The sequence below is a fragment of the Danio rerio genome, chromosome 2 (genome assembly GCF_052040795.2).
Source record: "Danio rerio strain M-AB ecotype USA chromosome 2, GRCz13ab, whole genome shotgun sequence".
Taxonomy (NCBI): domain Eukaryota; kingdom Metazoa; phylum Chordata; class Actinopteri; order Cypriniformes; family Danionidae; genus Danio; species Danio rerio.
This window is the reverse complement of record NC_141022.1, coordinates 63,387,944-63,402,500: the sequence shown is the minus strand read 5'-3', so window position 1 is coordinate 63,402,500 and position 14,557 is coordinate 63,387,944. Positions and strand designations below refer to the sequence as shown.

At 42.7% G+C, this 14,557-nt stretch overlaps 1 protein-coding gene across 3 annotated transcripts in view; it reads right to left on the bottom strand.

Annotated features, from left to right (window-relative positions):
• Window positions 1-4,198, bottom strand: part of LOC141379220 (midnolin-A) — a 12,450-nt gene extending 8,252 nt beyond the window's left edge. For all 3 annotated transcript variants that reach the window (XR_015479176.1, XM_087241716.1, XM_087241717.1), the window contains exons 1-3: window positions 3,687-4,198; window positions 2,397-2,484; window positions 1,703-1,765 (exon numbers count right to left, since the gene is read on the bottom strand). Coding sequence is in view for 2 of the 3 variants with exons in the window: in XM_087241716.1 (XP_087097842.1) it covers window positions 1,703-1,765; window positions 2,397-2,484; window positions 3,687-3,895 (360 nt within the window). In the remaining variant the exon portion in view is untranslated. The remainder of the gene's footprint in view (window positions 1-1,702; window positions 1,766-2,396; window positions 2,485-3,686) is intronic.
• Between the last annotated feature and the right edge of the window lie 10,359 nt (window positions 4,199-14,557).

The window sequence follows — 14,557 nt, the reverse complement described above, 5'->3', positions numbered from 1 at the left end:
TGCGCACAAAACAACAGCGCAGACACACACATGATATTCCTTCAAGAGCAGCGGAGTCCCAACTCAGTCCCGCAGGGCCCGTATTCTGCAGAGTTTAGCTCCAACTTGCTTTAACACACCTGCTAGGAAGTTTCTAGTAAATCTAGTAAGAGTTTGACCAGCTGCTTCAGGTGTGTTTGATTAATTCAGCTCAGCTTTATTTGTATAGCGCTTTTACAATGTTAGGGTTTAGGGTTGGAGCTACACTCTGCAGGAAACAGGCCCTCCAGGACCGAGTTTGGACACCCCTGTTCTAGAGGAATATTCAAATACAACGACAGAAGCGTGTGTGCTGGTCTCTTCACCTGCTGTGATGCTTAATGCTTCTAAAACACACGCACACACACACGCACGCACATATGCACGCACATACGCACGCACACACCAGTTATAACAGCTCAACATCAGTCTGTTCTAGGAAACCATTCATCACACTGCAGGGTTTCACTCTAACCACACACACACACACACACACACACACACACACACACACACACACACCAACAGATCTGCACTGCCGGAATGATGCACAGACACATACACATATGCACTCACACACACACACACACACACCGAACAGATCTGCACTGCTGGAATGATGCACATACACATATGCACTCAGACACACACAAACACACACACATATACACACACATATACACACACACACACACACACACACACACACACACACACACGATTTCACAGCTGGAGGTGCCACATACAGTCTAAACCAGGCCATCCTCAAAAACTTCTCTCTATAGCCTGGTTTATACTTCTGCGTCAGGTGACCGGGGTAACCCACGGCGCAGGCAACGCGCGTGGCTGTGCATTTATACTTCTGCGTGCTGTCTCTGTTGGTCTGCATTAACACTTCCGAAACGCTAGTGGGCAGTGAGGTGTAAATGTTCCTCTGTGTCGAGTTTCTTCGCTTCTGTTTTGCTATTCTGAACACTTCCTGGATGTACAAGTGGCTCAAACTCGCTCATTTTGAGGCAGGAACCGGCGGACGTGCAACAACTTTAACCATGAGGTAAACACAGAACAAAACTTTCCATCCGGAGCTCCTTCACGGGACTCCACACTCGTAAACAATCGCTCGCGCCATTCGCGCGGCTCTCGGTCCCGCCCAGACTCGTCGGCGCTAGCAAGCCGACCAATCACAGAGCTTGCGCTACGCGTTGTTGCGACGTGTAGTTAGAATTTTTGAGAGGTGCACGTCAGTGACGGCGACGGCCACGGCGATGGGCTATGCGTCAGCGCCGTAGCATACGCCGGTCACCTGACGCAGAAGTATAAATCAGGCTTTAACGGTGTGTGAGTGCAGCAGCCTGAAGATGTGTTTAACTAAAACTGTGTGTGTGTGTCACATGCGCGGTGGTTAGAGCTGCTGTGTGATTTACATACATGCAAATACAACACACAAACACATTCATTAAGAACACCAGCCTGCTGAAACCCTTCCTGCAGATTACCCGGAATTACTGTGTGTGTGTGTGTGTGTGTGTGTGTGTGTGTGTGTGTGTGTGTGTGTGTGTGTACACAGGCGTGGGCGTTTTTCAGCACTGGTGGGAAATGCACACTCATTAGAATAGAGATTGTGAGAGTTCTTGTGAATGAAAAGAGGAAGTGTGTGTGTGTGTGTGTGTGTGTGTGGCTTCACCTGTGCATCTGTCAGACTCTCCAGCGCCTGCAGGACCGACTGCTCTGAACACCCTGACTGCGACTGCAAACACACAACCACACACAGTTTATCTGCTGTCACACACACTCCAGTCAATACACACTCAGTTCACAGCACCTCCACACTGCTGCTCAGCTCAGTCAGTCTCGTGTTGATGAGGTTTGCATTATTACTGTCCTGTTTATTACTGAGCATCAGTCTGGAAGCTGGATGAGGACTGTGCAATATATAAAAATGGCTCAGAGGTGTTACACAGTGGCCTCACAGCAAGAAGGTCTCTGGTTTGAGTCTCGGCTGGGTCAGTTGGTGTTTCTGTGTGGAGTTTGCATGTTCTCCCCGTGTTGGCGTGGGTTTCCTCCGGGTGCTCCGGTTTCCCCCACAGTCCAAACACATGCGCTATAGGGGAACTGATCAACTACACTGGCCGTAGTGTATGAGTGTGTGTGTGTGAATGAGTGTGTATGGATGTTTCCCAGTGTCAGGTTGCAGCTGGAAGGGCATCCGCTGTGTAAAAAATATGCTGGAATAGTTGGCGGTTCATTCCGCAGTGGTGACCCCTGATGATTAAGGGACTACGCCAAAGGAAAATGAATGAATAAAGTGAAAGCTGCTGTGGTCAATAATATTAGCCCCCGTATCGTCAGGCGGTGTTAGTGTTGAAAGTGTTCAGTACCATGAGTCCGGCTTCAACAGCAGGCATCAGCGTCAGTCTGCTTCCATCCACCACACCCAAATCCTGCAGTTTCCCTGAGTTTAACCTCCTGGAGACACAAAACACACAGCTGAGGTTTCCCATCATGCACCTCTCCAGCACTCATGCGATTATAACACACTGAAATATGTCTGAGGCGCGTTTACACAGTCCTGCATGTTCAATCGAGAGATATACAGATCAGTTAAAGAGACAGAGCACCCAAAATATGATTCTGCCATCATTTATTAACCGGTCTGCATCTCTTTCTTCTGTTTAAATTAAAATAACCTCAAGAAAGAAAACTCTGGGTGTCAATGACAGCTCCAACATTCTTCTAAATAACTTATTTTGTGTTTAACAGTAAAACAATTGACTTTAAAGCAAAGCAAATGGTGTGCATGTTGTAATTTTTGGGTGAACTGTTACTTTAAAGAGTGAAATGACAGACTCGCTTAATGAAAGATCTTTATATTTGTGTGTGTGTGTGTGTGTGTGTGTACTGTGATGTGTTTTGTTGATGTGCTACTATGTTTGGTGTTACTCAGACAGAGTGTGTGTGCTTTTCTGATGTGTTTGTGAGTCTGTGTGTGTTATGTGTTAATGAGAGAGTGTGTGCGTGCCTTTGTCATGTGTGTATTGTGATATGTTTTCATGTGTGTGTTTGGTGTTACTGAGACAGGGGTTATTTGTGAGTCTGTGTGTGTTTTGTGTTGAGTTTGTGTGTGACTAATGTGTGTACTGCGATGTTTGTGTGTGTTTGGTTTTACTGAGAGATGTGATTTTGTGATGTGTGAGTCTGTGTGTGTTGTGTACTGTGTTTTGTTACAGTCTCTGTGGGTGTTGTAATGTTTAGGCGTGTTGTGACTGTGTGTGTGTTTGGTGTTACTGAAAGAGTGTGTAGTGTGTTTTTTGTGATGTGTGTATGCTGTTTGAGTTGTGAAAGTTTGTGAGTGTTGTTTCTGTGTGTGTGTGATATGTGACTGAGTGTGTTGTGTAATTGTTGACGTGTGACAGTGAGTGTGTGTTATAATGTGTGTTGTGCATGTATTTTAGATTTAAGCACAATATGAACACACACGTCGACATAATACACCAAACACTTTCTTTAAAATGTTAATAAACAGTAGTTAAACACACTTTAAACTGATTAATAGTTAAACATTAGTCCTGATGTTCTTTCTACTCAAGATTAGAATGAATCGACCCAATCAACCGTCTGTTCGGATCTTACAGAACCGATTCAGTCGGTTCCGGATCTCCAGCACTCACTCGTCTCTGTGCAGCAGCAGCAGCCGCTCTCCGGGCACCCGCAGCCGTTCAGACAGCCTTCTTTTTAGCCCCTGCACGGTCTCCTCCAGCGGTACCAACAGCTCGAAGCGGCTCCCGGTGGTGGAGCTCACCAACAGGCGGATCAAAGAGTCGCTGACCGGGCGCTCCGGACACCGGGAGCGGGAACCGTGACTGAGGCTCCGCTCCATTTCGTGACCTCTGGACCTAGTCTGTGTGTGTTTTAACGTGTGTGTGAGCGCGTGTGATTCTCGTGATCGCCGTGATGACGGTAATAATCCTCCCGGTGGATCAGTCAGGCTGAGGTAAATAAACCCACAGTCTCGCGCTGACACGGTAACGTTAATATCAGCAGTTTGTTAGAATCCACCGAATATATTACTATGATATTTCCCCACACAGCTGATGATGTTGTTAATAATCAATATTAATCCACAGAAATCTGTTGTTTATGATGCCTCTTCGGTATCACCGGTCGCGCTGCTCTGTTGTGAGAGGAACTGCCGCCGCCGTCGTTACTACACTTCAACCGAGACTCCGCCTACCACCACAAACAGCCAATAGCGTTCGCACATATGCCTGCTTTCGTCCTATGAGCCAATCATTTTCCGTTATTAACACCCAGATGTACTTCGCCCTCCCCCCACGATGATAATCGAAGCGGCCAATCAGAGGAGCGCAGAGAAAACGAAAGCCCGGCCCCTTCCCCGCAGAGTTCATTCATAACACTTGAAGCATTTGAAGAACTCATCATAACCTGTCATAACGCTGAGTCACACAGCAGAACTCTGAGTAATGACAAGCTGATGTCGAAGCATGTTTATCAACATCTGAATGATTATTGATTAAAATTAATGTTGATAAATTACATTATGAAAACGGTTAGTGTTTATGGACGCTTCCACTAAAGCCAGGGCTGTTTGTTTATGATTTTCCCCTGTCCTTTTGTATTAGTTTATTGATTGTAAATGCTATATTTAAGGGTTATGATGCTGACACAGTTTAGTTCTGCTGATCAGACAAAACACAAACTTATTGAACAGAAATGACTTCATTGATTGAATCGATTGGTAATATATATTAATAATATCATGACTTATTATTAATATAAGTATAATTTATTTATTATTTTATTTAAATTATTATTTTGACTTGCACATAAAACAAGCTTGTGTGAGTGTGTGAGTAGCGTTGCTGAAAATGATTGACTTTAATAGTTGGTATAAATGTGTATGCATGTGTATGTATGTGTGTGTGTGTGTGTGTGTGTGTGTGTGTGTGTGTGTGTGTGTTTGTTCAGAAGAGGTCTCTGCTATCTGTTATCATTGTTATTTGCAGGATGAGTTGTTGTGTGTCACTGATTACTGAGAGATACTGAGGTGTGTGTGTGTGTGTGTGTGTGTGTGTGTGTGTGTGTGTGTGTGTGTGTGTGTGTGGAGGGGGGGAGGGGTTAGATTAGCTTAGATTATAGAGATAGTCTAAAATTGAAAACCCTGATGATGTTGAGTTTAAGTGAATGTGTGTGTGTGTGTGTGTTTGTGTGTGTGTGTGTGTGTGTGTATTGTGATCACTGACGTGTGTTGTGTTTGTAAGTGTCACTATTATGTGTTGTAATGTAAGTGTGTGCGTTTTGTGATATATATTGTGCTTTCGTGTGTGTAGAAGTGTTTGTGATCACTGATATGTGTTGTGTGTGTGTTGGAATGTGTGTGCTTTTATGAGTGTGTATTGTGTGAGCACTTTGTGAAGTGTGTGTGTGTCTGTGATTGTGATGTGTGCTTTTGTGCTTTATTTTGTGTATATGTGTGTAGAAGTGTGTGATCTCTGATATGTGCTGTGTGTGTTGAGGTTTGTGCTTGTATGAGTGTGTATGTTCTGTTTAAGTGTTTTATGAAGTGTGTGTGTGTGTGTGTGTGTGTGTGTGTGTGTGTGTGTTTGTGCTTGTGATGTGTGCTTGTAAATGTGTGTTGAGGTGTGTGCTTGTTGTATGAGTGTGTATGTTCTGTTTAGGTGTTTTGTGAAGTGTGTGTGTGTGTGTGTGTGTGTTTGTGGTTGTGATGTGTGCTTGTAAGTGTGTATTGTGTGTGTTGAGGTGTGTGCTTGTATGAGTGTGTATGTTTTGTTTAAGTTTTTATGAAGTGTGTGTGTGTGTGTGTGTGTGTGTGTGGTTGTGATGTGTGCTTGTTGTATGAGTGTGTATGTTTTGTTTAAGTGTTTTGTGAAGTGTGTGTGTGTGTGTGTGTGTGTGTTTGTGGTTGTGTGTGTGCTTGTTGTATAAGTGTGTATGTTTTGTGTGAGCGTTTTGTGAAGTGTGTGTGTGTGTGTGTGTTTCAGTGATTGTGCTTGTGGGTGTGTTGTGTTTGTGTTTTGTGATCACTCATATGTGTGTGTTGAGATGACGTGTTTGTTGACTGAATGTGTGTGTGTGGTGTGTGTTGTTGTTAGTGTTCAGTGACTCACTCCAGCATGTCTCAGGTGTGACTCAGCTGCTGCTCTTCCTCTTCCTCTTCTTCAGGAATCTGCTGAATCTTCAGCTCTGGGTGTGTGTGTGTGTGTGTGTCGGTGCCAGAATCTCTCTGGAATGCAAAATGTGTGTGTGTGTGTGTGGGTGTGTGCGGGTGAGGCTCCAGCACTGATCCTGGAACAGATGCGTGCTGTCTACGACTGACTGACAGACATGCATGAGTTATAGACAGATTACAGTAATGAGTCAGGGTGTGTGTGTGTGTGTGTGTGTGTGTGTGTGAGAGAGCAGGAAATGTATTCTCGTTCAACATGTTTATAAAGAAGGGCTCATCATCACAATCACACGGCCAGTGTGTGTGTGTGTGTGTGTGTGTGTGTGTAAACGAGGGTGTGTCTGTATAAGGGTGTGTATATGTGCATATCTGTGTGTGTGTGTGTGGATTTATGTTAGTGTACGTATTTAAGTGTGTATGTATATATATGTGTGTGTGTACATAAATGTGTATATGTGTATAGTATAAGAATGTGTATGTGTGTAAATAAATATGTGTGTGTGTGTGTGTGTGTGTGTGTGTGTATACAGTGGAGCAAATGTAGTTAGTCCTCCACCAACAGTACAAGTTCTCCCGCTTGACAGGATGAGCGAGGCCTGTAGTGTTCATCACACCTCAACTGTGAGAGACCAAATGAGGAAAGCTGAATCCAGCACATCACACTGGAGGATTGTTCTGATGTAACGGGTCCATTATGCTGGAAAATGAGTATTTAGTCAACAACACACCAGCAAGATTTCGGTCTCTCTCAGAGCTGTGTCTTCTTCTTCACGATGCTCCTCTGTCCTCCTGTATTAATGGCATCTGCCTGAACTGGTCATCAGTGTAAAAGAGGCCCGTCCACAACCTCAAACACTCCAGACTCCAGCATGGCAGAGACCACGGAGCTGTCGAACAACACCAGAAACAGAACTGTAGACCTGCAGCAGGCTCGGGAGACTGATTGCAGCAGAAACGGAAGACAGACAAGACCTCTGATAATCTCCCTGGCTCTGGGGCTCCACTCACCATCTCAGCCCGTTTCTATCAGGCTTGCGTTTCCATTGCCAAAAGGGTACCAATGGTGTGTGTGGTGTACAACAGAAAGCTTCAGCGGCCGTGATTCTCGCTGGTGGAACTGTCTACAGTAAAGCTGTACGGGTCGCTCACACGTCATATGAGCAGCACTAACCTTTCTATCAACATGATTATAACTGCAGATCAATGACAGTGCCAAATGGCCCACTGTAACGTCTGCCATTATATAAAATACATAAATAAATGAACACACACAGTCCCCGATGTTACCAATTACAGATAAACTACACACAGCAGACATTTAGTCCTTTATGTTCAAAATCAGCACGAGCATATAGGCCACAGTCTGTCCGAGCAGAGCATCATCTGTGTGTGTGTGTGATGTTCAGCAGCACGTGGAGCCTCTGTTACCGTACGTTCACACCGAAAGCGGCGAGAGCGTCCAAGGTCGCTCTGGCCTCCCTGGCGACAACGCTGTCTGCCTTCAGCTCCGGCGGCGAGAGCGTCAAAACTCGCTACATTGATCTCGTACTTAAAGGAGCTGTTGCATCATTATCAGTTACATTCCTGCATAAGACATGTTTCTAGCGTGAAAATGTTGCGCACTTCTTATCAAATTCATACAACAATGGAAGATCAAGTTGCGTGTGGTGTGGCTTTGCTCTATTTATCAACTATGTGTCCATATGTCTGAAATATCCTGAAGCAGCTGTACTGTTTTGTACTGTCACATCGCGTGGGATTCCCGCTTTTTAAAGATGAATTTATATAACATTAATGAACATCAGTAACTCGCCAGTAACTTATTTAATGAATGTTCCTGTGAGAAAACATTGTAAATCCGGCAACCGCAATAATCAAACCCTGGGGAACAACTGTGGTCGGAACCAAAGTTCACAGGTCTGTGTTCCCTGAACTACTATCAAGCGGTGGACGTCTTCATTCTGATTGCTTGCCACTGAACCCCGTCATAGCTTATTACCATAAAGTTGACTTCATTTCAACTCTCCTCAACGCTCACGCCGGCGAAGACGCGCCGCGCTGCTCCTTGCCGCTTATCGTCGCCTATCGCCGCCGGCTCTCATTGAAAATGAATGACTTCCGGCTACTTTGACGCTCTCGCCGCTTTCGGTGTGAACGTACGGTGAGAGTCACTCTGTCACTCAGCTCAGAGTAGTCCAGCAGCTGATGATCAGCGTTCAGCAGGGCAGTGTGTTCATGACTCAGGCTGCTGAAACAATTTGCTCCTTTGTTTTTCACGCTTCACTCTGGCGTTTGTCCGTTTCTGAAAGGATCAGATGTCAGAAGCTCTTCATTATTTATGCGCATGAGATTATCATCAGCGCAAGAAGTTCCTTATTTCAGATGTCAGCCAGCTCTCTGGAGGACATCTGAACACAGGACACAGGGCAGCTCTGCTCTTCAGGGGCTGTTCTTCATACCTCGCTTACATGATCTAAGATGATTTGGCAGATCCTGGATCTGTTCATCTTGATAGCTGATCTCTGGCTAATTGGGTTCTTTAAAGTTGGTGAATCAGATTAAAATGTCTGGATGAACTGATCTGAGATCTGTGTGTGTTGTGAAGGACAGATCTGTCCATCCTCCAAATCATGATCAGCAATGCAGCGATTGGATGACGGCTCAGCAGCGTAATGACATCATCTGATTAATATTCAATTATTCATGTGAGCTAAATTACATCAAATCAGCAGGAAACGGTTTGTTAAATACGACACGCAATAACTCTCCACACGTGTTCTGAGCTGCAGGCTTCACGCTGTCATGTGTCGAGAGTATTCATCATGTATTTCAACACACATCAATGTGTTTAGTTCTACATTTAGAGCAGATTTTCTTTATTATAGTAGCTTATAGGCCTACTCAAGTTTTTTTAATCAGCATAAGGAATAACTGAAAATTAATTTTGCATCAAAAAAGTATTTTGATATCGCTATAGGGGTCAATCACCGCCATGTTAGTGATCAAAACACACGCATGACTGCATAAATTATTATGCTTTTTAAAAAAAAGTGGAATATGTGCATGCATGCGTCTGCATCTAAGACGTTCATATCAATATGTTTTCTCTTTGAACCACCAGGTGGCAGTATTTGTACTTTCATTTCAGAGTGCAGATTGCATACATTTTATTAATATATATTTTTTACCCATATATATATATATATATATATATAAGCTACGTTTATACCTTTATATATAAAATATATATTTACAATTTTCCCAAGTGTATATAACTACTACTGTAAGACAATATCAGCATTCAGCACATCCTTTCAGTATTATCTTCGCTTGAACTGACCTGATCTAATTCAGTTTATATTAAATGATCTGCTCCCGATCAGGTTTGATCTAGCAGAACTGTTGCTATGACAACAACTCTCAGATCAGTTTTGAAGAACGAATCGATCCTGCATCATGTCCAATCATCAATAACCAAATCCAGCTTACTGAGTAATCCACGTATGAAGAACAGAGCCCAGGTCTTTGTGGCTGTTCATCAAGACGACAGCAAGGTTTGTCTGAGCTCGGGTCCACCACGGCTCATTATGATATGTGTATATTATCACGCTGTAATGTCTCGGCTGTGTGTTTAAACATGTCACTTTCTTTGTGTTCGTTCTTCTGTTTGTGTATGCGTGAGTGACATATCTCTGTAAACCAATAGCGTTCAGCTGCGCGTCTAGCTCCGCCTTCTGGTGCCCTTTTGTTGTGCGAGGGACCCTTCTGAAAGGAAACCCAAAAAGTGGTATGCTACGCTTCGCTTTTAGGTACTTTTTGACAGTGAAAATGGCGATAAAAGTGTACCGAACCGTTCCGCATTCAGTGGAAATGGGCCAGTAGTGGCCTAGCCAGTCTCCAGAGCTCAACCCCATAGAAAAATCTTTGGAGGGAGTTGACAGCCCCTATGAAGACTGCCGAGAGCATTTGATCTCTGTCAGAAACGGCATATAACAGTCCTGAGATGAACTTTTATTATTGACTAAATACTCATTTTCCAGCATAATGGACCCGTTACATCAGTACAATCCTCCAGTGTGATGTGCTGGATTTAGCTTTCCTCATTTTGTCTCTTATAGTTGAGGTGTGATGAACACTACAGGCCTCGCTGAAGCGGGAGAACTTACACAACTGGTGGCTGAATACACGAGCCCCACTGTATCTGTGTGGGTGAGTCTGTTTGTGTGTGTGTGTGCATGTGTGTCACACACACACACACACACACACACACACACACACACACACACACACACACACACACACACACACACACACACACACACACACACACACACACACACTGCACTGAATTACCTGCTCTGCTGTTCTCCTCCTCCTCATGTGTTCAGTAAAGGGACGCAGCGCCGCCGTGTGTCAGTCCGGGAAGCTGCAGCAGTTCATCAGTGGAGGAGTGAGCAGATCCACAGCAGACTGACACACACAGACACTGGTCATCTATACTTCTTCAATTCAATTATAATTAGAAATTAAACAGTTTCTTGAAAGAATTGGTGGTTCATCACCACACCACTGATGAAGCAGGAGATTTAGAAGAGCCAGGAGAATGAGTGAGTGTTTCAATTGATTTATGTTTTATTCACTCATTCATTTTCCTTCAGCTTAGTCATTTATTCATTAGGTGTCGCCACAGCGGAATGAACCACCAACTATTTCAGCATTTGTTTTACCCAGCGGATGCCCTTCCAGCTGCAACCCAGTACTGGGAAACACCCATACACACTCATTCACACACACACTCATACACTAGTGCCAGTGTAGTTGATCAGTTCCCCTATAGCGCATGTGTTTAGACTGTGGGGGAAACTGGAGCACCCGGAGGAAACCCACACCAACACGGGGAGAACATGCAAACTCCACACAGAAACACCAACTGACCCAGCTGGGACTCAAACCAGCGACCTATTTGCTAACAACTATCTTAATGACTTTTTAATAGCTTTTCATCAGCAACTCCAATTAGGGAAGCTCGGAGTGGTGTAGTCTTTAACTGTTAAAATGCAGGAGGTGTAGTTATGGGTGGTGTTTGTTTATTGGTGGCACGGTGGCTTAGTGGTGTCGCACTGTAGCCTCACAGCAAGAAGGTTGCTGGTTTGAGTCTCGGCTGGGTCAGTTGGTGTTTCTGTGTGGAGTTTGCATGTTCTCCCCTTGTTGGTGCGGGTTTCCCCCTCAGTCCAAACACATTCAGCTTTATCTGTGTAGCGCTTTTACAATGCAGATTGTGTTAAAGCAGCTTCACATCATAGTGAACTGAATCAGTGTCAGTCCAATGTGTAGTTCAGTTCAGTTTAGTGTTGGATAATTTACATTGTCCAAACAGACATGTGTGTGTGTGTGTGTGTGTGTTTGTGTGAATGAGTGTGTTTGGGTGTTTCCCGGTACTGTGTTGTAGCTGGAAGGGCATCTGCTGTGTAAAACATATGCTGGAATAGTCAGTGAACTTTGAAATAGAGACTAAGCCAAAGGAAAATAAATGAATGAATGAATGCTTATTTGTTTGTGTGTGTGCAGTGTGTGTGTTTTTGTGCAGTGTGTGTGTGTTTGTGTGCAGTGTGTTTGTGTGCAGTGTGTTTGTTTATTTGTTTGTGTGTGTGCAGTGTGTGTTTGTGTGCAGTGTGTGTGTGTTTGTGTGCAGTGTGTTTGTGTGCAGTGTGTTTGTTTATTTGTTTGTGTGTGTGCAGTGTGTGTGTTTGTGTGCAGTGTGTGTGTGTTTGTGTGCAGTGTGTGTGTTTGTTTATTTGTTTGTTTGTTTGTGTGCAGTGTGTTTGTTTGTCCTCTGCACTGAATAAATAAACAATAAGAGCTTATTTCTGTGTACAGCGGGATTCTAAATATAACAGTTCATATACATCATTTATCACATTCACCCTGCAGTAACAGCAGCACTCAAGAAGATGATGATGATGGAGAAGATGATGAAGATGAAGATGATGATGAAGAAGATGATGATGAAGATGAAGATGAGGATGACGATGAAGATGATGATGAAGATGATGATGATGATGAAGATGATGAAGATGAAGATGAAGATGATGATGATGATAAAGATGATGACGATGAAGATGATGATGAAGAAGATGATGATGAAGATGAAGATGAGGATGATGAAGATGAGGATGACGATGAAGATGATGATGACGACGATGATGATGATGATGAAGATGAAGATGATGATGATGATAAAGATGATGACGATGAAGATGATGAAGAAGATGATGATGAAGATGAGGATGATGAAGATGAGGATGACGATGAAGATGATGATGACGACGATGATGATGATGATGATGATGATGATGATGAAGATGAAGATGAAGATGATGAAGATGAAGATGATGATAAAGATGATGACTATGAAGATGATGATGAAGAAGATGATGATGAAGATGAAGATGAGGATGATGAAGATGAGGATGACGATGAAGATGATGATGATGATGATGAAGATGAAGATGATGATGATGATGAAGATGATGATGACGATGATGAAGATGAAGATGAAGATGATGATGATGATGATGAAGATGAAGATGATGAAGATGATGATTAAGATGAATATTATAATACAGAAGATGATGATGATGATGATGAAGATGATGATGAGGATGAAGATGATGAAGATGAATATTATAGTACTGAAAAAGATGATGGGCGAGGCAGTGGCGCAGTAGGTAGTGCTGTCGCCTCACAACAAGAAGGTCGCTGGTTCAAGCCTCAGCTCAGTTGGTGTTTCTGTGTGGAGTTTGCATGTTCTCCCTGCCTTTGCATGGGTTTCCTCCGGGTGCTCCGGTTTCCCCCACAGTCCAAACACATGCGCTATAGGGGAATTGGGTAGGCTAAATTTTCCGTAGTGTGTGTGGATGTTTCCCAGAGATGGGATGCGGCTGGAAGGGCATCCGCTGCATAAAAACTTGCTGGATAAGTTGGCGGTTCATTCCGCTGTGGCGGCCACGGATTAATAAAGGGACTAAGCTGACAAGAAAATGAATGAAGATGATTATGAAGATGATGGAGATGATGAAGATGAATATTATAATACTGAAGATGATGATGATGATGATGAAGATGATGATGAAGATGAAGATGAATATTATAATGCTGAAGATGATGATGATAATGATGATGAAGATGATGAGGATGAAGATAATGATGAAGATGATGAAGATGATGATGAAGATGAATATTATAATACTGAAGATGATGATGATGATGATGATGATGAAGATGATGATGAAGATGAAGATGAATATTATAATGCTGAAGATGATGATGATAATGATGATGAAGATGATGAGGATGAAGATAATGATGAAGATGAAGATAAATATTATAATACTGAAGATGATGATGATGATGAAAATGAAGATGATGATGAAGATGATGAGGATGATGAAGATGATGATGAAGATGATGATAAAGACGAATATTATAATACTGAAGAAGATGATGATGATGATGAGGATGATGATGAAGATGATGATGATGATGATGAAGATGATAATAAAGATGAATATTATAATACTGAAAAAGATGATCATGATGATGATGATGATGATGATGAGGATGAAGATGATGATGAAGATGAAGATGAATATTATAATACTGAAGATGATGATGAGGATGATGATGATGATGGTGATGATGATGAATATTAAATGAAAGAAGATGATGATGATGATGAAGATGATGATGAGGATGAAGTTGATGATGAAGATGAAGATGAATATTATAATACTGAAGATGATGGTGATGATGAAGATGAGGATGATGAGGATGAAGATGATGATGAAGATGAATATTATAATACTGAAGATGATGATGAGGATGATAATGATGATGATGGTGATGATGATGATGATGAATATTAAAAGAAAGAAGATGATGATGATCATGATGAATATGAAAATGAATATAATGATGTTGATGAAGATGATGAAGATGATAATATAGATGATGATGAAGATAATGAAGATAAATATAATAATAAAGAAGATTATAATGATGAGGATGGAAATACTAAAGAATTTAAAGATGAAGATAAAATGATGATGAGGATGATGAAGATCGTGATTATGAAGATAAAGATAATAATGATGATGATGATGAAGATGAAGAGTGCGATGTGCAGGACTCTCCTCTCCTCATGAATGAGCATCTCCTGCTTCTCTTCTGCAGCTCCTTCATCATCTTCATCCTCCTCCTCATCCTCCTCTCGCTGACGCACATGAGGAGAATCCGCGCGCGCGTCATCAGTGGGCGTGGCTTCATCTCCTCTTC